A 24,149-nucleotide genomic window follows, 5' to 3' on the forward strand; every position below is an offset into this window, starting at 1 on the left:
TTCATTTTCTTTTGTATGGAAATAATGATCCCATAGCAGCCAAAGCCCCAGTCATGCTGCCTTGCTATAGAGATGCTGCAGCTGGGGCTTGTGTGCCAGGGTGCTCCTGTTTGTGTATGGCAGCTTGAGCCACTGGGTGCTAGCTTCCTGGCTACTGTTGGGTGCTGGACTGGTACCTGTAATGGGAGATTCCTCATGCCAATCAATGGCATACTTAACTGTTTACAAGAGCATTTGTGTGTAATGGATTTTTTTGTGGAAAAAAAAAATCATTTTTGGTGCCTACCTACTAGCAACATAAGCAGTGACCCCCTGCTGATAATTGTACTGCAGCCCCCAGAATTCCCCACAGCCAAAACTTGGAAACCATAGTTATGCCATAGACATCCCTGCAGTAGGAAGGCATTCTCATGTTACAGGTCAGCACCCAGAACTTGTAGTGGGGGCTGAATACTGGCAGTAAGCTCCAAACTGATCACTGGATAGCAGCCTGTGTAAATGAACTTTAGCTACTGGAGCAGGTCCCATTTAGAAACAGTACAGAAACCCAGTTTTAAAGCACAAGTAGTGGAAACCAGTTTCTGTACTACAGAGTTTGCTATATACATATGAAATACACATATATACCTAAATATTTAAAATCTGTATTGGTGCAGAGTTCCCAACTAAAGTCAGTCTTGGGTGAAAAAGTCTGTACTTGGGAATAAGGAAAAGAGGACTATATGTATGAAATGCAGAAACTCTTGTTTGGAGAGCCCAGTGACTAGAAATACCTGCTTGTCTCCAAAGGACTGTCTCCATACACAACACACACACATGTACTCAAATGTATAACCAGAAGCAGAGGGGGTGTAACAGGAAATACTAAATGTAACTGTAACAAGTATTGGGCCCCTTTAGCTATTATATATTACATTTTGTAAGTGTGATTGAGGGACACTGGAGACGGTTATTGCTCATTTATCAATCTTTAGACACTGGTATCAAGAACATTTTACTGCTTGTGTTTTATTATATATATGTAATACCATGTTATATTTAACTCCATTTATGTAGCTGACACACTGCTTTCTCTACCAAGGCAACATGAAGTATCCCCCATAGAACACAGTGAAACTGTGCCCCTATGGGACAGAAATGGTAGAAAGTTTGCTCAGTTTAACCAGACAATAACCTTTGAAGAAAGCATCTCTCAGGGATAGGAACCCTGGTGTTTTACTCAGCAAGACAAACCACTCAAACCATTTTGGTTTTAGAATCAATATAGTGGGATCTTTTAATAAGTGCAGATTGCAAAAAACATGCACAATCTGTCAAGTTTTACTGCAAAACAGCGCACAGAAACCTGCTTTTTCCCCATGAATACAGTGCTGCCTGCCCTTACTCCTACCTGTTACTTTTACATCATTCAGACCCAATCACCTCCCGGCGCCACAGATTTCCAATCCTATGTGAAGAGTGTAGCCAGACCCGGGATGCAAGTGCCTTTTACGCCCCTTGGTGTTCTTGCACTTGCATCTAGGATCTAAGTAAATGACCCCTAGTATCTTTTTAAATGCCTGAAACCTGCCTTGCTGTCAGTGGTGGAACTAGAAGTTACTATAACCCCCCCAAATTTACACTTCTCCCTTTCTCCCTTGACTGCTCATTATATCACATTTCTCATAACTTACCTCCATGGCTTCCAGATTTTCACTGCACTCAAACCACCCCCATTCATATCCTTAGCCCACTCGTTACTCCTACACTGAACGCAGTTCCTATTTTTATTTTACTTTGTGGGAACAGTGTTCATGTAAATGGGATGGTGTTATATTTTATCCTATTTAATCTTCAGTATGGCACAAAGGATGTGTGTAGTATTTTGTACTTCAGTCTCTTCTTTCCACACCAATCTGCATGCACAGATTTCCGATTGGTGTGGATGAAGTCGCATTTCTGCTGTAAAAAAAAAAAAAAAAAAGTAGTTTTATGAACGCCATCAAAGAATTTGTCCTTATGCGCTAATGTTTAACAAAGTGACAAATTAGGGCCACTTGGCGGCAAGATCCAGTTCAATGTCAGTGGCAGATGGAGTCACAAAAATGTGAAAGTCTTTTACACTACATTTTATGAAGCCATATATCTCTATGGTGAAGTACAGCATGATGAATGGCTAAATCAGTGGAATTAAGTTCTAGGTTTCTCATTACGGAGAATAAGCGGCACAGTCATTTATTGCTTTTAGGGATGAAGTAGCACTACGTGGTGCTTACAGGCAAACCAATGGAGTGCAGCTAATTGTAGGTCATGTCCATGACAGTAAAATACTCAGTGGTACTAAGGGCAAGTTGGCAGCTTTTGACTGATGAGCCAATAAATCATTACTATGATATCAAGATCAGGCCATAAATATCTGTCCAATGTTCCTATATTAAAGGCCAGTTTGGAAAACAAAGCCATTATATTTATTGTTTGCCTATTTTAGAATAATATTCATATTATTCATTTATAATGAATTTGTGACTCAGCATTGTACAAAATATTAGGAGTGGAGAAGTTAAAGGGGAAGCTCATCTTTACATTAATTTTTAGTATACTACAGACAACCTGCTTTAAGCTATATTTCAATTAGTCTTCATTATTTATTTTGTATGGCGTTTGAACTATTAGCAATATTAGCACTTTTACTCAATCAAGCCTAAAACCGAAAATGCTGGTTACGGGGTCACCACCCTCTGACAACCAAACAACCCTCCAACTAACTGTAAGTTTACACTTAATTTTATTTTTATTGCTAGTCCGTCCCTCCTATTCACATTGCAATATGAATTCCTAATGACTTTTTGGTGGGTTACTATGCCCTAGCACAGTGCTGTCCAACTGGCGGCCCGCGGGCTGCATGCGGCCCTCAACCCCCCTCTGTGTGGCCCCCACCTGTCTGACTGCTTTGATGTCTTACCTTTGTGTAAAATTTAAATGGGTCAGTACTGAGATTAACTGGCCCCATGCATGGTTCTCACCTCAGATTCAGGCTGTAATCCCCCTGTATTGTTTAAACATGTAATCCCCTGTACTGTTTACACCTTCTAATCTCTGCATTGTTTACCCCCTGCAGTGTTAACACCTCAGGCTCAGGCTGTAATCACCCACATTGTTCTCCTGTTCACACCTCAGACATTGTATGTACTGCCTGGCCTATGCTGCCTGTGTGTAGACAGCATAGGGTAGGCAGAGTATGGCACATAGGCAGCATAGGGCAGGGAGGGTATGGCACACACAGGCAGGGTAGGGCAAGGAGGATATGGCACTCACAGGCAGGGTAGGGCAGGCAGAATATGGCACACACAGGCAGGGAGGATATGGCACACACAGGCAAGGTAGGGCAGACAGAGCATGGCACACACAGGCAGCATAGGGCAGGGAGGGTATGTGCCATACTCTGCCTGCCCTATGATGCCTGTGTGTGCCATACTCTGCCTAACCTATGCTGCCTGTCGGAGGTGAACCTGGCAGGGGTTTGTTTTGGGAGTTTGTTAGCAGTTGGAAATAGCGATGAAATGGTCCCTAAGGTGTGTAATTATATGCTGGGAGTTGCTTCCACAGGGGAGGAGGAGGCATATGGATTTAAGGGTATGTCTTAATATGACATAATATAATTCTTTCACATATGAATGATGGTGTGAGTGAGGACAAAGCATTTGGGTTTTTGCTGCACTACCACCATTGTGAAAAAATGGGTGTGGTTGGAAGTGGGTGTGGTTTAAAGGGGGAGTGGTCAAAATTGGCTTCCATTAGCAGCCCTCCACCATGTATGCGAGAGAAATTCTGGCCCTCGGCACCGCAGAAGTTGGACAGCACTGCCCTAGCATATAAATATTGGGTACAATTTCAAGCCTGGGAGCTTTAAAACAAAAACTTCAGGCTAACTTCTGCCCCTGAGTTCTGGGGAGGTGGCTGGCACATGGGCATCTCCTGGAACAACTTGTGCATTGCCTGGCCTAAATAAAAGATTCTGGGCCCTACAGAAAAATACTTTTAGGCAGTGCCGGATTTGTTAATGGGGCACCCCGAGGCCACCCCCATTCGTGCCCCCCTAACAGACAGTTTAGGGTTATGTGCTGTTGACTTTTTGCCAACCAACACACCAATATTGTTCATCACGCTGGCCACACACACACAAAACTACGTTTTATACAATTTCCAGAGCGTGCGTTGGCTCCGAATTATCGTCCCGATAATTTTCGTACCATGGCAGTTAGTCGATTCGTGGATCGGACTAGTATGAATATTTCGGTTGGATAACGATAAAATCATTGCATGTACTGTGTATCTGACGATATCCTTGGGGGACTTACAACGCATTTCCAGGAAGTCACTTTCAACGATTGGTGTCTGCTTTATCCTACAATTTCAGTCTGAATGTTAATTTTAGATTGTTGCATTTAAACTTACAATCGATATCCAAACTTTCATCGGAAGAAGATAATATCTGAATGTGTATGGCCAGCTTAAAGAGATACTGACACCAGAAATTCAACTGTTTCTTAAATATATTATAACATTGTCTTTGCATGAGCTTTATAATTTTGCCATTTAACTATTTGCCTGATGCTTTTACATTACCTATCTGATCCCCCATGTTCCTCTATTAGGGGGCTGCCATATTTGTGCAGCAGGAGGCTGTTAGCATTAGAAGCTGTAACTGACAGGCTGAGAGGGGACAGTCAGGTTGGCAAAACAGTCAGGTTTAGGAAGTTCAGGTAATAATTACCTACAAAAGCAAACCTTTTGGTGAAAAATTATCAACACAACCTGTAGGTAGTAGTTTTTTGTGTCAGTATCACTTTAAGGCCTCCAATCAGTCACATAGTCTGATACCCAATTCCTTAGATCAGCCAATCAATAAATTACAGGTATGATCAAGCAGCATGGGAAAATAAGTCTTTCTTATAAATGGTAATTCATCCTGTCATGTGTCTTGTGAGACAGGTGCTAAAATAATGAGTGTAAATCTAGATTTCCCCCCCCCCCATAAAGCAAGACATGACACTTCTTGTCAAGAAGGTTGCTCACACTAACCTGTATAGCTGGCAAAACACTTTCCCATACATTATTATGTATATGATCTATTCTCTCTTTACAAGGCAGAAGGGCTGGACTGGACTGGCAATCTGAGGATTCTGTAGGATACCATAGCTAGTCACTATTTAGTGGGCTGGTGGGGGCTGCTCATGTGAGCTTCAAATCTATGCAAATAAATGAGCCCAACTTTCTTAAATTCAAGTAAAGTATATATTTTACAGAATGACACTTCTTTATATTTTATCAGTTACATGCAAGCCATATGGGGGGGGGGGGGGGCTTTATGATTTTAACCCTACCACTGTCTATCTGTGTGCATTAATTAACAAATGTAATCCTTTCATTCTCTTTTACTTTATAGGCATGTCCTGGGGAAGCTTTTAGTTCATTGTTTTGTCTCAGCTTTTTAAACTTGGCTAAATCTTTGTGTAGTTCCACTTCAGAAACAAGAAATAAGGGCTTATTTTTAAACACAAATGTAAGTTTGTCTGAGCTCAAATGAACGCAAGGGTGTTCGTCACAGTAAGTCACAGTATGACAGTTCAATATTTTTGTAGCACCACATTATAAGTAGGTACAGCCTTAATAAAGTCTGTAGCATGTAAAGGCCACAAAATTAAAATAATGCATATGAATTTTTATGGCTGAAACTTAACAATCTACAGTGTGTTTAGTATGGCAAAAGCCCCTATAGTTGACCCCAGAAAAAGATATATTTAAATAGGTAAATATGTCCAAACTACTAACACAGAAATCTTTGATACGTATAACATTTTTATTAAAATTTCAGAGAATTGCCTCAAACCTTGAACTGCTAGTGACAGTGTATTAGGGTAATAAAACACCTAGGGGCAGATTTGAGCCCACCACAGAAAACCCCACTTACTTTCTATTCATTCCTATTTTATTTATCAATGGGTGAAAGTTAGAGTTCACCTTTAAATAAATAAACCTATAAAAATCCCATAGGAATGAATAGAGCAGTGGCATTTTACTGTGGTGAGCCCTAATTTAAATGATTTAATATAATTTAAGGAGTAAAAACACTGAAAACAATTTGTGAAATGCGTGTGTGTGCGTGTATATGCATATATGACTAAAGATCCATACCCAAACGTGTCAGGCTTTTGCACCCCAGCAGCCACTTGTGGTTTTAATAAATAAATAAAAGTCTGTTTTTAATATTGGAAAATGAATGTGGCCTTTATTCCTATCTTTTGGTGTTATAGTTGTCAAATTGGGTGTTGTGTATGTGTGTGTGCCATAAATGTATAAAAATCCCTGCTCCAAAAAAAAAAAAAGTTTGCTAGTATAGTTTATGGGGCAGATTTATTAATATTCTGATTTATGTGGATTTAGAGTTTTTTGAAACCACCACTAGGCTCATTTCCAAAAAACACAAATGGCTAATCATTTATGAAAAGATCCAAATTGAAAAAGCATGAACAATAAAAGATGCAGTAAAAAGGGTGTGTATTGTCCCAGAAATGCAAGCATCAAAAAAACCTAAAAGCCCCTAAAACCACGAAGAAAAGAAAGATCTTCCAGTTGTAAAAAGGACACCTGCCATTGACTTCTATATATCAACAGCTTTTAGATGGCATTTAAAAAAATCAAATGTTAGCAGTAACCCATACCAACTAATCAGCAAGTAGAATTTTCTGGGCTCCTGTTTAAAAGCCAACATCTTATTGGTTGCAGTGGGTTACTGCTCCTTTTATTACATATGGGGGTGATGGTCTGTGTCACATGGCGAACTATACTTTATAAGGCAACTTAAAGGGTTAATGAGTGGACCACTTTTTGTGTTTGCTGTGTAGTGGGAAAAAAAGGAAAAGAAAACTAAAATTAAAAATCTAAAATTCATCTTTAAAAAATGCAACTTTAGAAAACTGTAAATAAAATATAGAATAAACCTGAAAAAAGTAATTAGCTCAGATTCATAAAAGCTTTTTAGTGAGTATGCACTATTGTAACAAATCATTTCAGTTTCTCAGCGTACTGAGAGCGTGACTGGGACACCCTGTGATTCTATAGCTGTGATGGAGGAAATCACTGTACAAAAAGGTTCATAATCAAAGTGTACACAATCATATGGATTACAAAAAGAATGGACAGCTTCTGGATCTAAAAAAACAAAAATAAAAAGAAGGCTTTGGTTCCAGGAATCATTCATGTGCCATAAATGCCTACTCTGTTAGCAAATACCTTTTTGTAGAAGATCATCTTGAGTCTTTTTAATGTCTGAATTCAGTATCCTTGTACACCCATCACTGACGGCCATAATGATTAATGCTCTGCCACACTCGATATAACTTAACGTTAAATGAAGCCGAGCAGCAGAAGTGCTGTGCTTCTCTATAGATTGGCACTCAGATTTATGGCCACATTTTAATATCCCAGCATTAGAGACACAATTGAAGCAGACAACGGCTGTGAGTGCTTAACGTACATTTCTATTTTTAGGTGCTAATTTCATTCTACGATATTGCTGTGCAGAAAGACCATTCAGAATTTTGACAGTACATTGATTTTAGTGTAGCTTTTTGCAGTTCTGCACCATTTATATTTATTGTATTGTATATTTATACTAAATATGCTCAATTTTTATTCAGCAGCACTTTGGTGACAATTCTGTAGAACTTATATTTATGTTTGTGTGGGGCCTGCTCCTGTACTGCAGAGTTTTGGACCCCAGTATGATCCATTCTTAGCAGTCACTGCAATGCAGTTGTGGATGTGAGGCCTGCTGTGGGCATAATGAGATTTTTGGATTGCTGCACAAGGGCATATTTTAATAGTTAGAATATGCTGGCATGGTTGTAACCGGTGTGGTCTTAAGCGCGGGTCTGGAACTAAGAGTAGGTAGAAAAGGCACGTGCCAAGGGTGCAATAAGATAAGCAGAATTAAACAATACAAGGGCAGTGCGGAAAAAAGCAAAGGAGTTGTTATTTCAGCCCAGGGGCAACCAATGTAGGCTCTTCTGATGTTGTAGGCTAGTGGCAAACCTGATTAAACAGTAGTTCAGTGCACGTTCAGATTTTAGTCTGCTAACAAACGTGCGAATAACAGTTGTACGTTAAACTGCAATGATCTAAAACTAACACTTACTTTTGTGACACTGTGCTGAGCCATTGCAGCTGAGGGCAACTTGCAATTTTACCTACAGTGAGTTTCTTCTAAAACAACTTTCATTAAAGTTACTTGTGTCAAAATGCTGGAAAAAAACATGGCAACTGAGCTTGAAATGGCACTGTATGTGCCCTATTATATTTAGCTAAGCAATGTGCTGAATGACCCTATACAGCTGTACACAGTGGTGAGTGCAGTGCTGAGTGATCCCATTCAGGTATAAGCAGTGCTGAGTGATCCCATACAGGTATAAGCAGAGCCGAATGATCCCATTCAGGTATAAGCAGTGCAGAGTGATCCCATACAGGTATAAGCAGAGCCGAGTGATCCCATTCAGGTATAAGCAGTGCAGAGTGATCCCATACAGGTATAAGCAGTGCCGAATGATCCCATTCAGGTATAAGCAGTGCAGAGTGATCCCATACAGGTATAAGCAGAGCCGAGTGATCCCATTCAGGTATAAGCAGTGCAGAGTGATCCCATACAGGTATAAGCAGTGCTGAGTGATGCCATATAGGTATAAGCAGTGCAGAGTGATCACATACAGGTATAAACAGTGTTGAGTGATCCCATTCAGGTATAAGCAGTGCAGAGTGATCCCATACAGGTATAAGCAGTGCAGAGTAATCCCATACAGGTATAAACAGTATTGAGTGATCCCATACAGGTATAAGCATTGCTGAGTGACCCCATATAGCTAAATACAATGCAATGGTGATCTCAAGCAAAATCTTAAACTATATTTAGTTCTGGCTGATCTATTTTAATTCTGTTCTTTATGCTTAGATTTACCCAGTGCAACATCACATCATTTTGGTTGCTAGGTTTGTTGTAAAGGCACATACACTTCATGTAGCATTACATGCAGGCTACCCATTCCCCCCAGTGTTTAGAAGTATAGGCAGTAGATCTCTGAGGCTAAAGAAAAAAAGTGAATTATTCACAAGCATGAGTGCCATATGGAGCCAACATCTGGGGCTGCCCATGGCTCCTTGTCAAGCCTAAATCAAAATTGTATATATCACTTGCAAATATATATAGTAGTTACATAATAATTCCCTACGTAATTATGCCAACAGCCAGTTTGGGTAGAAATATGAGAATATGAGAATTTGGCTGGTACAGCAAAAATTTTAGCCCTATCTGAAAAGTCAGTGGTCAAATCAGCAAATATAAGCTTGGCATATAGGGCTTCTGTTTTCATGAAGGGCTTCCTATAACATTCTACCTGTTCATGTGTATTACTATGCAGTATGGACCATTATTTTTTCATAAACTTTCGGTGGAGTGAGCGAAGTGACTGAATAAAAAAGTCACTGGCGAACATGAGGAAAATGCTTGCTGAGATGCTTTACTATAGTAGGATGTTACCGTTTCCATGGCAACACTCCCTGTAGTATTGTAGCCTTTCCTAGGCCTTCCTACGTAACATGTTGTTCCACTGCCTTATTTAGGGCCAATGCAATCACCTCTAAATGTTAAAATTGTACATTTGTTTTCCTAACCAGGTTTTAAAGGGGAACTTCATCCAAAAACAAAACTGTTTTTGTACCATGAAAGAAAACAGAGTATTATTATATTCTAAGAAACTTTGCAGTATGCATTTACTTAATCAATGTTTTTAAACTTATTTGTAAATGTAATGTTTGGGTTATTATATTTATCTACTTTTTGCTCTCTTTTATATCATAAGCTCATATGAGATGGGTCCTCCTACCCTATTTTTAACCTGTAAATTTGAATTACTGCATATTGGAAATGTGCTTAGAATTACATGTACTTTCATCATGCTTAAACCAATTTCAGGGGTGGAGCTTTCGTTCTCATATTATGAGTTCTTGTTTGTTGTGTAGCTATATATAAAATCTATATATAATAATTAGGAACACTCTTGGTCAGGGAGATATCCCTGATTTTGGATCTTTGGCACTTTAAATGGCCCTTTTTCTAAACAGTAATGACTTGGTCATTAAACAGTTTAGAGTTTCTAGTCTTACTCTCTTAAACACAACTACATTTTCAGAATGACCAACACCAGCCCTAAGTGGGTATTAAGTACGGGGTTCCACAGTGATATGCACTGGGGCAATACGAAGAATGTATTGCATATGTACCAGTACAGTCTACGTACCCCCCAGCTCCACAGCAAGTGATTTAAATCACAATAGATATGCCCTGTCTGCTATGAATAAGGAGATAATAGAGCAAAGTTGTCCTTCTTTAAGATGTGAATGATTTGAGATTATGGATTATTGTGAATAATTTGATCTGAATAATGTGAAAGTTGGTGTTATTTGTTAAGTAGGGTCAGTTCTGGCTACAGAGCAGCATTCTTTACATCACTGTCACAAAAATAAGGCTAGATGTGGCCATTTCCTTAGTCCATGCGGACAGCATGACAGTAAACTGAAAACTAGAAATGACAGCTATGTCACTGCAAATAAATATTTTTTTATTTTGTTTGTTGTTTTTGTTCATTTAAAATTCATGATGATTATTATTATATATATGTGACCTGACAGAGGCAATTCTTAGTACTGTCTATGGCAGGGTATTTTCTGGCATTTAGTAGCTGTGACAAGTAGCTGCTACTAAGTAGCTCCATGTGTCTGGCACATGGGGAGATTAGTTGGCAGCTATAAATCTTCACTATTGTGGGCAACTAATCTCCCCGAAATGCCATCCCACCGCCAAGAATGTAAATCGCCTGTGGGATGGCATACACGTTGCTTTACTTTCCAAAAGTCGCCCAAAGTTGCCTCTTGGTGTACCACTGCCCTAGCGCACAGTCCCAATTGCACACACTAGCTGATGAAACAAATTAATGGCATTATTAAAAGTATATCTTGTATACTGAAAGAATCAGCACCTCTAGGAGCTGTACTCACTCTAACGTCAAATGTCAGTCCCGGAAAATGTCTTGTGTTATTAAAACTGACCAACTGCATAAAGGCATTTATTTATCTGACCAGAGTGGAAATTGCAATGTATTCTCTTACTCAGGAGGTTCCTTTTAACACAGTGCTGCCCATTTGAGAAATCATAAATTGCCAAGTACATTTTAAAACCAAGAGATTTAGGTTCTTATTTATATAAAGGATCTTTTTGTAGAAGGTTAAATCTTGGCACCCACGCTACCAGAATTCCCCTGTGAAATAAGCCTCTTCTCCAGGTATGAAATAGCTTGTGTTTTTCCCTTTCCCCCAGCTCGTCATTTGTGACTTGTTTGGCTAAGAATGATGATGTCCTCTGAGAATTCTGCCTTTGCTTTGGGCCCTTGAGGATATGAGAGTGTGGAGTTTGATTTCTTGGCAGCTCTAACAATCATTGTTTATAAGCTAAACATGTCAAAGGTGACTTTGCATTGTACTCATTTGTCTGGGCAAAAGCAGTTTTTCTATTTGTAGGAAAAATACATAATATTCCTACGTATTTGTACAACATAATTACATTGAAATAGGCAGAGTTACAGATTTAATAGCCAAGGGTTAATAGCCAATATCCTATATTTCTTTTAATATTTAGTTGTTTTATAAAGTGACTTTGCTCCAGGAAAGTGACATAGCTAAACAGGGCAAACAGGGACATTGAAGCTAGTTCATGCAAGGTATGTTATCGTTGTACGGATATTCCCCTGTTTAAAAGACTTTTGGTAACAAAACAGTCACAACAGAGGATGAAGGGAGGTTGTGTACTGGTAATCTAATCATCTACCTTGCAAGGACAAAAATTAGAGTAATTGCAGTCTCCCCGTTTGCCCTGTTTAGCTCAAGAAATAACAAAAACCATAGATTTGTCCTCAGTACCAACACTAGGCAAAAGTATTTTCAGAACAAGCCCTATTCAACAAGGAAATACCATCTACATACCCTATAATGCCAACTCCTGATTTTTTTGTTATGGGTTAGTGTATTTGCAACTATATTAGTAAATAAGCCTTAGAGCAATACCAATACATCCAGCCTCAATCATGGGCAATCTGATAAGCAATAAGCTGATGTGGCCCATTCCATTTCCAGGTAGGCAAATGTTGCCTATGAAAATCTTGGGAACTTCTTTTCTGAATAATCCATAGCTATTCACTTATGATGATGCAAAATCCTAATGCTGCATAATATATGGGTAGGTCAGATTCCTGCCCAGTGCATTATTCAGAATTAGGGATGAGCTAATTTTTGCCTGATACAGTTTTGTGGTGAAATTCATATTTTCTGCAGTTGGAAATCTGTGCTAGAATTTTGTTTCGCTTAGATGGAAAAAATAGTTTTTTAAAGCTAGGGAAAAAATGCTTGGAAAACACTAGTGGCAGTAGTAGAGTTTTGCCATGCATTTTACTAGAAAAAAAAATGCTTAGAAGCTTAGAAGAGACTTATACAAGGAGAGATGCATATACTGGGGTCCATTCAGTTGCCTGAGGTTATGAAAGGAAATGCAGCCAAAACCACTATCCTCAGTTTCCTAAAAATTAGCCATTTTGTTATTGTGGACAAAACAACTGACCCGATTGAGGTCTCCATAGATAACAGAATCTTTATTGCAGAGTGTTGGGGGCTCATGTAGCTGGTACAGATAAAACAAAACAAATAAAGGTGTCCCAAATTGAGTTAGTGCTTAGTAATTTCTAGTCCCATAAAATGTGAGGAAAGGCCATGCATAGATATCTGAGGTTACAAATAATGAAAATATTTTTTTCTTTTTTCTTTAAGAATTCTGCCATTTTGTACGTGTTTTGCTATCGCCTGACATGAAGGGAATGCGGCACGTTCAGATATATTTGGTGCTTTGCACCGTTCTACTAGCATCACCAGTAATCACTGGTTTCTCTCTACATAAACTGAAGATACGGGAGACAGATGAAGTACTGGAAACTACAGAACATTTTGATGGCTTACATGCAGATAATAATCAGAGCTTCCCAGCTAATGCACAGGACTACCAGCTGACAACACCATCTACAGTGACCAAGGCTTCCCAGGGTATATCAGACGAGGCTTCAATAAATAACACATTTGGTGTAAATGAACTAAAAGACAACCACAGCTTGTCTGATAGCAGCTCTGGAAAAGGTGAAAGCCCAGAGATGAATAGTTCTAGTGTTGCGGTCATACTCAGTCCCAGTGGGCAAGCAGAGACATCATATGAAAATGGAATTCTCACCACAGCGGTTTCCACTGTAGATTATATTAGCAAAGAGACTTCTCAGAGCATGGCCACAGGACTAGACAATAGCCATGATGCAGAAGAAGAGAACAAAAAGACAGACAAAACAGAAAGTACATTTCAGTTAAACACAATTGAAATGTTGACAGCCAATCCCAGGACGAGCAACATTAAAGCAACAGAGAGCCAGGCTACTGTATCTCTTAATGTTAATGAGCCAATGGCAGTCTCTCCACTTAGCAGCGACTTAAAGAATGGGTCAAGTACAGAGACCAGCTCAGTGACAGATATCAATTTTGAAAGTGCATTATCTTCATACAGTAATTTGGAAGCTGTAACACAAATCAACCCAAACAGCACAACTGCTGCAACCACTCTCCCACAACAAAGCAGTGAATGGGATGATACCAAATTTTCCAATTTTGCACCTTTAACAGTAACTGCAGACGTTAAATCGACGGAAGACCAAAATGCAACAACTTCTAGGCCAGAAGCTTTAGTTGTCTCTTTGCCAACATTTCCAGGCATAAATGCCCAGTCTGAAAATAACACAGATGATAATGCAACACAGATTGGTTCTGGTTTTGTGCCAGATGAAAACATGCACACTGATAACACATCAGAGACTGCAAGGACCCTGAGTCAACCAATGAAAGCTACCGCTGAAGAAGGTAATATTTCCACCATCCTGCAGAACAGTACAGATGCTTCTAGACAAATTGAAGATTTTTCTCCTACGATTGCAGGTAATGAAACCCCCAGCCCATCCCTGAAGGAAAAGTATGTCAAAGATGTCATTTGGTTGCAGAGATATAGCAAACTAACCTATATTAGGATAAGATAAAGAGATCTGTCAGACTTTATTTTTTATTTCAGTTGATGCTGAGCTAGCTAGTTACTCCATAAGAGATCCTTAGGGAGTTTGTTGCTGTCATTTCTACAATTTGCATTGCAGAGTGAGAAGAGATTTATTTTGTGTACAGCAAACAGAAATTAAGTAAGAAGGGCTCCTTTACTAACATAGGGGGGATCTGCATCAGTGATAAAAACACATACAAACCAGCATATACATCACCATTCCCAGCTTTTATTCCAGAATCCATAAAACTGCTTATATCATCAATAAGCTGGTTAAATAATCACATTCACATTCAAATGAACACCTGTTGGCAAGTGATGTGTTTTCGGTTATGGCAAAGACAGGTACCTGCCCATTAGTCGTTAGAAGCCTGTGCATATTACTGTAAGATCCCATTGGCCACTTGTAAACCTGGGCTATGTGTTATTTTGGCCCCTTCCAACAAGTTTTGTCCTCTGGTACACTTATTGGCTTACTATCTACACAATTTAAAAAAGGCTAACATTTGTAACTTGAGCCATATTATTACATTAATATCAATATTCCAATAACTCATTATAATTTCTACTACTTTTACTGATATTGCTGCACAAGTCTACTAATTGCTGGACTGGATTCCATGTTGTTATTGATGTGTACTACAAATAATACTGGGTATCAGGTCCATGGCACTGTGTTAGTTGTAAACTACATGCTACAAATTTATATGGGTGAAGACACACAAAGCTACTAGTAGCAGCTACTTGTCACGGCTACTAAAACAGACAATGCTGATCATTTACTGATAATTGTCTCTCCATGTGTTTTAGCAGAGGCAATTCTCAGTATTGTCTATGGCAGGGTATTTTCTGGTGGTTAGTAGCCGTGACAAGTGAGCTCCATGTGTTTTCACCCTTCACAGTTTCAGTTGTGGATCATGGGAGTTTCACAGGCTAGCTATGAGTTTCTAATTCCTGCCCTACTGGGAAAGCCATACTTATTTGTAGAAAACAAAGATTTATTATTGGTAAGAAATACCATCTTATCAACAATCAAATTTAAATTTTTGCCACAATTCAATTTTTTTTGCCCTAAAACTGATGTATTCAAATGAGGGTTTTCAAAACTCAAACGTTCAAAATGTATTAGGTGCAACAAACTGAATGAAAATCTCTAATGTAAAACTTTGGCATCTATAAGTTTGCCAGGTTATGTAGAAGTCAACAAGAGTTGTCCTAGGCAAAATGTAAGTGATTTTTTGATACAAGTTTTTTGAAAGTTTGTAGACACATTGAAAATGATGAGCAAAATTCGAATTCCATGAAGTCGAGCATTTTTTCATGGTTTTAGTCGATCAAGTTTTTAGTCAGCAAACAATCAAGTTTGGTAAAATTTCAATTTCATTCTGATTTAAAAAAAAACCCTCTAAAATTCACATTCAAATTTTGAAAAATAAGCTTCCCCATGAATTCAAAATTGGTAACCCTTTTGAAACAATTAACTTGTACTTGTGAAAAAACAAAACAAACTTTGAGACCATAAACAAAACAATACATCAAAACAGCAAAATGTATACCTTTTTAAGGGCTGTGGCACACGGGGAGATTAGTCACTTGCGACAAATCTTCCTTGTCGCGGGCGACTAATCTCCCCAAAATTCCATCCCACTGGCGATGGCATATGTGGCGCGGTGATTTGCCGCAATCGAGAGGCAACTTCGCGACCGTGGAGCCGCGTATGCCATCCCACCGGTGATTTACATTCTCGTCGGTGGGATGCCATTTCGGGGAGAATAGTCGCCCGCGACAAGGGAGATTTGTCGCAAGTGACTAATCTCCCCGTCTGCCATAACCCCAAAGGAGAAAAACTAAGTAAGCTTTATCAGAAAGGTCAATGTAAATACACTAATAAATACTCACAGTAAAAATCTGGCCATACACGTGTAGATTTTTAAAAGATCTTTTCATTATTGTACAGCCAAGCTTATCTTGAAATGTTCATTGAATTGTCCATCAATGAAAATGAGCATTTCAAGAGATATCGCCTAGTTAAAGCTAGGAACACTACCTGCTTGGTCCTGCAAATAACTGGGCAATGGATGAATTTCATTGTTAACGACTAAAATTTTCAAATCTGCCAATTGATTATGTGACCGATGTTGTATGAAAAATGACTATATGTACGATTGTTCAGTACCCACTAACCTTATGATAATTTTACAGATTTGTCGGATTGCACTGAAATTAGTTGATAAGGAGAGAAAAATCGTTACGTGTATGGCCAGCTTAATGCAAAAAATGCCTCCCGCTGATCCTGCCAGGGCATTATATTAACTTTATTACACCTAATTAATAAACATAGCTACTATGCTATGATTTTAAAGATTTCCAAGCTAAGCGTAACAATTTATAGAGCCTTTTTCTGTTTAAAGTTATTTGCATCATATTTATAATACAATGCTGCTACCAGGTATTTAACTAAGGCATGCTACTTACCAAATAATGGCAGAACAGCCCTTAGCAATATCTGTGGGCCTTGAATTTATAAAGAGCCAATATATTCTGCAGGGCCTTCATTACAGAAGTTAGATATAGCTTGATTATCTTCTAGAAACGCTTAATGGGAACTCATTATATTTAAGAATAGCATTTTTCTGCACTCACTGACGAAAAACCCACAAGTAGCAATCTGCAGAAGAACTATCAATATCACAAATGAACCAATCAAGGGGTAGTGGATTACTATGAGTAAGGTAGAGATGACATAAAATGTTGCTTTGGGAAATAAAGCTGCATAAACCTTCAGTAAAAGAGATTGAGTGTTGCACTTATGTCCACATATGCACAATGATAGCGGGCTGTATATGTTCTGCTTACTTATGAGCAGCAATCTGTGCCTACATAAATCATTATGCAACTTTGCAGATGCATCTTTCCTGTGACTTTATTTTCCCCCAGACAGCAGTGTAATAAATAGAACTCAGCGTGACCAATTAAATTTAAAGTTATAAAAGGGGGTTGCAGGAACACATATAGGCTAATTTAAGAGTGATCTACTTATAACTGCAGCCAACAAAACACACAAGTCTGATCAATGGCCTGCTGCTTAAAAAAAGTAAGCCAGTGTATGTACCCACAGGTTTTTTAAGATGCAGTCAGAGGACTCATAGCACTCTATATATACCTGAAAAAAAATAGGTCTTGATAAATGTATCATGGCTAGAATTTTTCTTTAAACCCAAGGGTGCAGAGCCATATAGATAAAAAGAGATACTCAGTTTATTAGAGGTTTTGTATTCAGGTATGGGATCCATTATCCTGAAACCCGTTATCCAGAAGGTTCTGAATTACGGGAAGGCCATCTCCCATAGACTCCATTATAAGCAAATGTCTAATTTTTAAAAGTGATACTAAAACAATTCCTTGTACTTGATCCCAGCTTACATATAATTAATTCTTAGTGGAGGCAAAACAATCCTATTGGGTTTAAATAATGTTTAAATAATTTTTCAGTAGATGGAGATCCAAATTATGGAAAGATCCCTTATTCAGAAAACTTTAGATCCTGAGTATTCTGGATAACAGGTCCCATACCTGTACAAATATTTCTATATGTTGATCAAATATGGTTATCTAGGAGACAGATTCACTGTTTTCCCAGGCAATAGATCAGACAACACCATGTTTATTTGTTCTAAGTACTGTTTATCTAAGCACACTAAGGGCTCTGGCACACGGGGAGATTAGTCGCCCGCGACAAAACTCCCTTTTCGCGGGCGACTAATCTCCCAGAGTTGCCTTCCCCTGCCATCCCACCGGCGAACATGTAAGTCGCCGGTGGGATGGCACACGCAGCGGCGCGATTTTCCCGATTTGCGTGAAATAGCGCCGCCGCGTGTGCCATCCCGCCGCCGACTTACATGTTCGCTGGTGGGATGGCAGGGGAAGGCAACTCGGGGAGATTAGTCGCCCGCGAACAGGGAGTTTTGTCACGGGCGACTAATCTCCCCGTGTGCCAGAGCCCTTAGAAAGCATCCCCCACACATAGCCTACAGATATATGCACTGGGCGACATCACTGACATGCATCAGCAGATTCAATTTTCCAATTTTCACAAAAAGACTGATGTACACAGGTATTAGTCAGTAATGGCAAACCACCATACATGTAGGAATAACACATTTTAGAATTGGTATTTGTGTGGCCACGTTAAGAATGGCACTTTTAAAAATGCAAGTGCATAGTTGATAAATGCTTACAAATTAGTTTGAGCTTTAACCCACAATGTAGCATTTGACTTGAAAATTCCAGTTTATAAGCAGTAGTGTGTGTGTGCAAAAACATGCATCATTTACCAATGCAGATGCTATTTAGTGCATCATTGATAAAACTGTGGTACCCTTTTTTTCTGGGGTCCCGATGCACGTGGCGCATTAGGTGAAAGTCAGCTGTGTGTGGAAACGCAACATGTAGAGGAAACTCTAGAAGTAATACTTCTCCAAGGCATATGTAAATAATTCCAGAGTTCCCTTGCATCCATGTTCCTTGCACCTTGCATGCAACTGGTGTATGTATACAAATATTTTGCACTTGCATTTGTGTTTGTTTATATGGCTCTGCTCAGCATGGGTTACAAAACATTTTGCTTGGTCTGACAGAAAAACCAAGCCTGTCTGTCTGACATCTGGTCGATTTTGGGCCAGATATCAGTCAGGGAGGCCTGACAGAGGGCCCCATACATGGGTAGGTAAGTTGACAAATCAGTCTAAAGGACCTGAATCGTCAGCTTAAATTTGCCCCATATGGCAACCATTAGAGGTTAGGCTAATTTTATTTACTGTGCAGGCTGTGCGTATAGGTAAGGTGCAGGTCTTGGAATTATGACCACTGCATGTCTCCAAGCTATTCAACTCTGAAATGGAATAATGACCAGCAAGGTTTCAGTTTTGCTGCCAGTAGGTTAGGTTCAATCTTATACAAGTTGTTTTACTAGAGGTTACTGGGTCTTCCTCCATCCCAAAACCTTCAGGAAGATAATCTGTTTTGCCATACATTAAAATTGCACTTCAGTCCTACTCCCTGGCCTTCTATTTTCCTTTTTTCATCTGCTCCAGTTTTACGAGTCTGGAAAGTAGAGGGTGAATGGCAAGTGTGCTTTTGGTCCAGTAGTTCCTGTATTGGTTTAATTGCTCTGATATATAAATCTGGGACATTGAGATTTAAAGACATGGATGTGATTCCTTTTTTTTTACTAGCTGCTTCTCACCTTGGCACTGACCTGGATAGCATAATGAAATGGAATATATCAGCAGGCAAGGATGCATCTAGTTGGTTTACTACACCACATTCTGTCAGATCAGAATCATAAAAAATGCCAATGGGCAAGGGCTTGAATGAGTGCTTCTCACAGAAGCTATCTGTTGTTGTTCATAATGATACCCTTAATATATATTTTAGCAGATGCCAAGGAGCTGGACACAAAACTCAGTGAAAACCCCAGTGGCACAACAGCCACTGCTTCCATAATTCATAGTCCAACTGAAGAAGCTAACATTGAGGACTTAGACAATGAAGGAAAGGAGACAGTCTCCCAGCAATCAGCACTGGATTCCACCACCCCACCCTTGGAAGGTACCAGCACTCCATCTGTCACTTCAGCTGTAACTTCTCCGTTGCACACTATGAACATGTTATATGCTTTTTCATTGTGTCATATGATTTACAGGGCACATTCACATTTTATTTGCAGTGATAGTGTGACATTTTCTGCAATAGGTTGGTCTTTTTACTGACACTTGCACCTTTTGATATGCTTTTAATATAACATACACTATTCAGGAAATTCTCAGTCCATTACTTTACTTGAGACACCTGCAGAGGACAAATGAACAAAGCTACATTTTGAGGCACTGGGCAGTTTGTGCCAGATGTCCCCCTCCTTGTAATCAAACATGTGATAATGGGTTACCTGCCATATTGATTGTATAAAATTTGTGGTTATATAAGGGTGACAGTTTCATAAGTCCTTTTTATTAAATTCAGGTGTGATAGGTTGTGGGTGTGTGTTGTGACTATACTGATATTGTTTATCCCCTTCTAGATCTGAAGACAAAACCTAAGGAAGTTGACTCTCTGGCTATTTCAGTTTCTACTACTCTTCCTGCTGTGATACCAGGAGAGACAGAAAAAGTGACTCCATCCATAACCACACAGATCAGTCAAGAGCAGGTTCCCTTCCCAAGGAAAATCGATGTCACTGAGTCCCACAGGCCTGACAAACCCGAATCTGAAGGTAGGTTGTCAATATTCTACAAGGGCAAGTACAATGAAAGTGTCCAGCTTTGTTTAAATGGACTTACCCTCATCTTACTTGAACAGTGATCCCCAACCAGTGGCTCATGAGCAACATGTTGCTCACCAACCCCTTGGATGTTGCTCTCAGTGCCCCCAAACCAGGTAGTTATCTTTCAATTCCTAACTTGGTGGTAAGTTTTGGTTTCATAAAAACAAGATTTACTACCAAATAAAGCCTCCTGTAAGCTGATAGTATGCATAGAGGCTGCCTAATAGCCAATCTTAGCCCTTATTTGGCACCTCCATGAACTTTTATGATTCTTGTGTTCTCCAAGTCTTTTTACATTTGACTGTGGCTCACGAGCAAGAAAGGTTGGGGAACCCTGTACTAGAAGAATTTAAGAATACCTCTGATAAATAAGAAGTTAGTATATAAAGAAGCTACAGCAAAGTTCTTGCATGATATGGTGTTTTATCCCACGAGGGAATGGGCTCCTATTGATAGCTGTGGTTTTCTGAGTAATTAAAGCTCTGTTTCAGTTTGCCAATTAGCTGTTGCAGAAGGAACTTACTTAAACTTGGCACAAAGGCCAAGCTTACCAAGTTAGCTTATAGCAGTTTTTATTGCCTTGGGTATCCGCTTACTACAAAATAAATACACCTGAGAGGTTAAAAGTCATCTAAAAGGAATATGTCTAAAAAGGGAGGATAAAAGTACATTTCAAAGGGTTATTTAATATTCACCCAAAGCACTGTCAAGCCCATAATAACACATCATTGTAGAGAATATGGTACAGCTGTGAAATTGTACAAAAAAGGCCATCATGAAAAACTCACGCAACCGTAACTTAGGCTCATCCCAAGCAAAGCACTTAAAAATGCTTCAGAGTTTAATTCTAATTTTAAATGGGGAAAACTCACTGCCAGTGTTATTGTCAGGCAGGGGGCTGCATACCAGTGTTGAAGTTAGCACTGCTCAGCTGTCCCTGCCTCACAGCTATGGTCTGCTATGGGCTTCTTGTCTCCCATTCAAACCTATGGGAAACAAAGGCTGATTTAACCTCCACTGTTCTCTATGAAAGGAGAACATCAGGCTCTGTAATGGCAAAGGGACTAGTAAGCCAAGGAAGACCTCCACTGCTGATGACTGAAGAATCCTCACTATAGTAAAGAAAAATTAAACTCCTGTCCAACAGATCAGAAAAACTTCAGGAGGCAGGTGTGTCTTTGTCAGAGACTACTATTCAGAGAAGAATTCATTAACAGAAATACAGAGGCTACACTGCAACATGCAAACCAGTATTAATCTACAAAAATGGCAAGATTGCAGTTTGTTAAAAAGCAGTTAAAAAAGGCTGCAGAATTCTGGAAAAAGGTGTTATGGACAGATGAAGATTAACCTGTACCTGAGTGATGGCAAGAGGAAAGTGTTGAGATGAAAAGGAACTGCCCTAGATCCAAAGCATACCAGCTCATCTGTTAACATGGTGGTGGGGGTGTTATGGCTTGGGCATGTATGGCTGCCATGGGTACTGGCACACTTATCTTTATTGATGATGTATCTGCTGATGGCAGTTGCACAATGAAATCTGAGGTGTATAGAAACATCTTATCTGCTCAAGTTCCAGTAAATGCCAAAGTTTGGAATCACATCTGAATTGTTTGATTTAAAATTTCGCACTGAGGAGCAGAGGGGTAAATCAAAAAAAATGTGTCATTATGGAGGGACAAAGACAAAAAAAAATAAAAATATATATATATATACTGTATATATATAAAATTGAAGTAATTGTATATGTAAATTCATACATATCTAATCTTACAGACTTGGATAGTCTGTGCATGGAATAGGCTGCTCTGTATAACAATAGGGGGCCAGGGACACTGGACAGAGTGGAAAGAGAATTGTATAGTTTATGAATATTTCTTCTTAGATGAGAAGTAGTTTTAATAATCCTTTGAATTCATGAAACATTTTTAATTTGAAACATTCCTTCAAAAGGAAGATAACTCCATTAGCACTTTTTTCCCTTTATCTGACATCTGTGTCCCTAGACTTATGTACCAGGAGAGGGCACCACACTCCACTTTACTGAGAAGGAACTGATAGAAAGAAAGTATCAGTTTCCAACACCACTGCACCACTGCTGCTCTCAAAGAATTACTGATCATTGCTCTCCACGCAAGTTGTAAATTTGATGAATATCTAGAAATGGCTAAAAACCATTCGGCCTCATTGTATGTGTGAATAGGTATAAAAGGACAAATAAGCCAAAATAAATGCTTATATTAAGGTTACCAGATCATTTAACAAATCAGGGACATGTCTAATAACTGCTAGCTGCTGGGCTGCACTAATTGCAAACTCATTGCATGATATCTAGAACTTAAATGAGGTGGCCTTCCACTCAGCTGCATCCAATTTGCAATGAATTGTGTGTGCAGTTGTGGTCATTCTGCAATACAGGGCTCAAGTGAAGTAGGTGCAGTGCATTTCCCATCCTCTTGTGGCTGCAATAACACTAAAAGTCTGGGAAAGTTGTACTCACCACTAAATGTTAAACCTCTAGGTGGGAGTGCAATGCAAATTTCTTATAAGCAGCAACAAGAGTTTCTCTGCACTCATCCCGAAATTCTCACCACTGAAATTCTAGGAAAAACCACTGCATTGTGGAAAAAACATTGCAATTGTGCGCAAAATTGCACTTTACTCACTGCACTTGCGGACGTAGATGTGTCCTATTGTGTTTTTGTTTTCTAAATAGGATAGTAAGGCAGAGGTCTTCCGACTACCCTCATTCTCTAAACCAGTGCTGTCCAACTGGCAGTAGCCCCCCACCTGTCTGACTGCTGAGACTGCTTACCTTTGTGTAAGCTTTAAATGATATCAGTACTGAGATTAACTGGCCCATGCATTGGTCACACCTGAAATTCAGGCTGTAAACCCCTGTATTGTTAAAACATGCAATCTCCTGTACTTTTCACACTTTTTAGTCCATGCATTGTTCATACCTCAGGCTCAGACTGTAACTGCCCACCTCTTCACACCTCAGACTGTAGGAGCAGTGCCAGCATTGTGTATAGCACACACAGGCAGCATAGGGCAGGCAGAGTATAGCACACAAAGGCAGGATAGGGCAGGGAGAGTATGGCATACACAGGCAGGATAGGGCAGGGAGAGTATGGTACACACAGGCATGGTAGGGCAGGGAGAGTATGGCACACAGAGGTAGTGTTCTGCCTGCTTGTGCCATACTCTCCCTGCCCTACCCTCCCTGTGTGTGCCATACTCTCCCTGCCCTATGCTGCCTGTGTGTGCCAGACTCTACCTGCCCCATGCTGCCTGTGTGTGCCATACTCTGCCTGCCTTACCCTGCCTGTGTGTGCAATACTCTGCCTGCCCTATGCTGCCTGTGTGCCATACTCTGCCTGCCCTATGCTGTCTGTGTGTGCCATACTCTGCCTGCCCTATCCTGCCTGTGTATGCCATACTCTACCTGCCCTACCCTGCCTGTGTGTGCCATACTCTGCCTGCCCCACCCTGCCTGTGTGTTCCATACCCTCCCTGCCCTGTGCATGCCATACTCTGCCTGCCCTATGCTGCCTGTGTGTGCCATACTCTGCCTGCCCTATGCTGCCTGTGTGTGCCATACTCTACCTG

At 39.7% G+C, this 24,149-nt stretch overlaps 1 protein-coding gene across 3 annotated transcripts in view; it reads left to right on the top strand.

The window, feature by feature from the left end:
* Nucleotides 1-24,149, top strand: part of armh4 (armadillo-like helical domain containing 4) — an 83,087-nt gene that overhangs the window by 283 nt on the left and 58,655 nt on the right. For 2 of the 3 annotated variants that reach the window (XM_002933729.5, XM_004917219.4), the window contains exons 2-4: nt 12,904-14,103; nt 19,652-19,825; nt 20,295-20,486. In XM_002933729.5, the coding sequence (XP_002933775.1) occupies nt 12,942-14,103; nt 19,652-19,825; nt 20,295-20,486 (1,528 nt within the window). In that variant the 5' untranslated portion in view covers nt 12,904-12,941. The remainder of the gene's footprint in view (nt 1-12,903; nt 14,104-19,651; nt 19,826-20,294; nt 20,487-24,149) is intronic. The other variant, XM_004917220.4, reaches the window with a different exon arrangement.

This window comes from Xenopus tropicalis, chromosome 8, assembly GCF_000004195.4.
Source record: "Xenopus tropicalis strain Nigerian chromosome 8, UCB_Xtro_10.0, whole genome shotgun sequence".
In the NCBI taxonomy this organism is placed as follows: Eukaryota; Metazoa; Chordata; class Amphibia; order Anura; family Pipidae; genus Xenopus; species Xenopus tropicalis.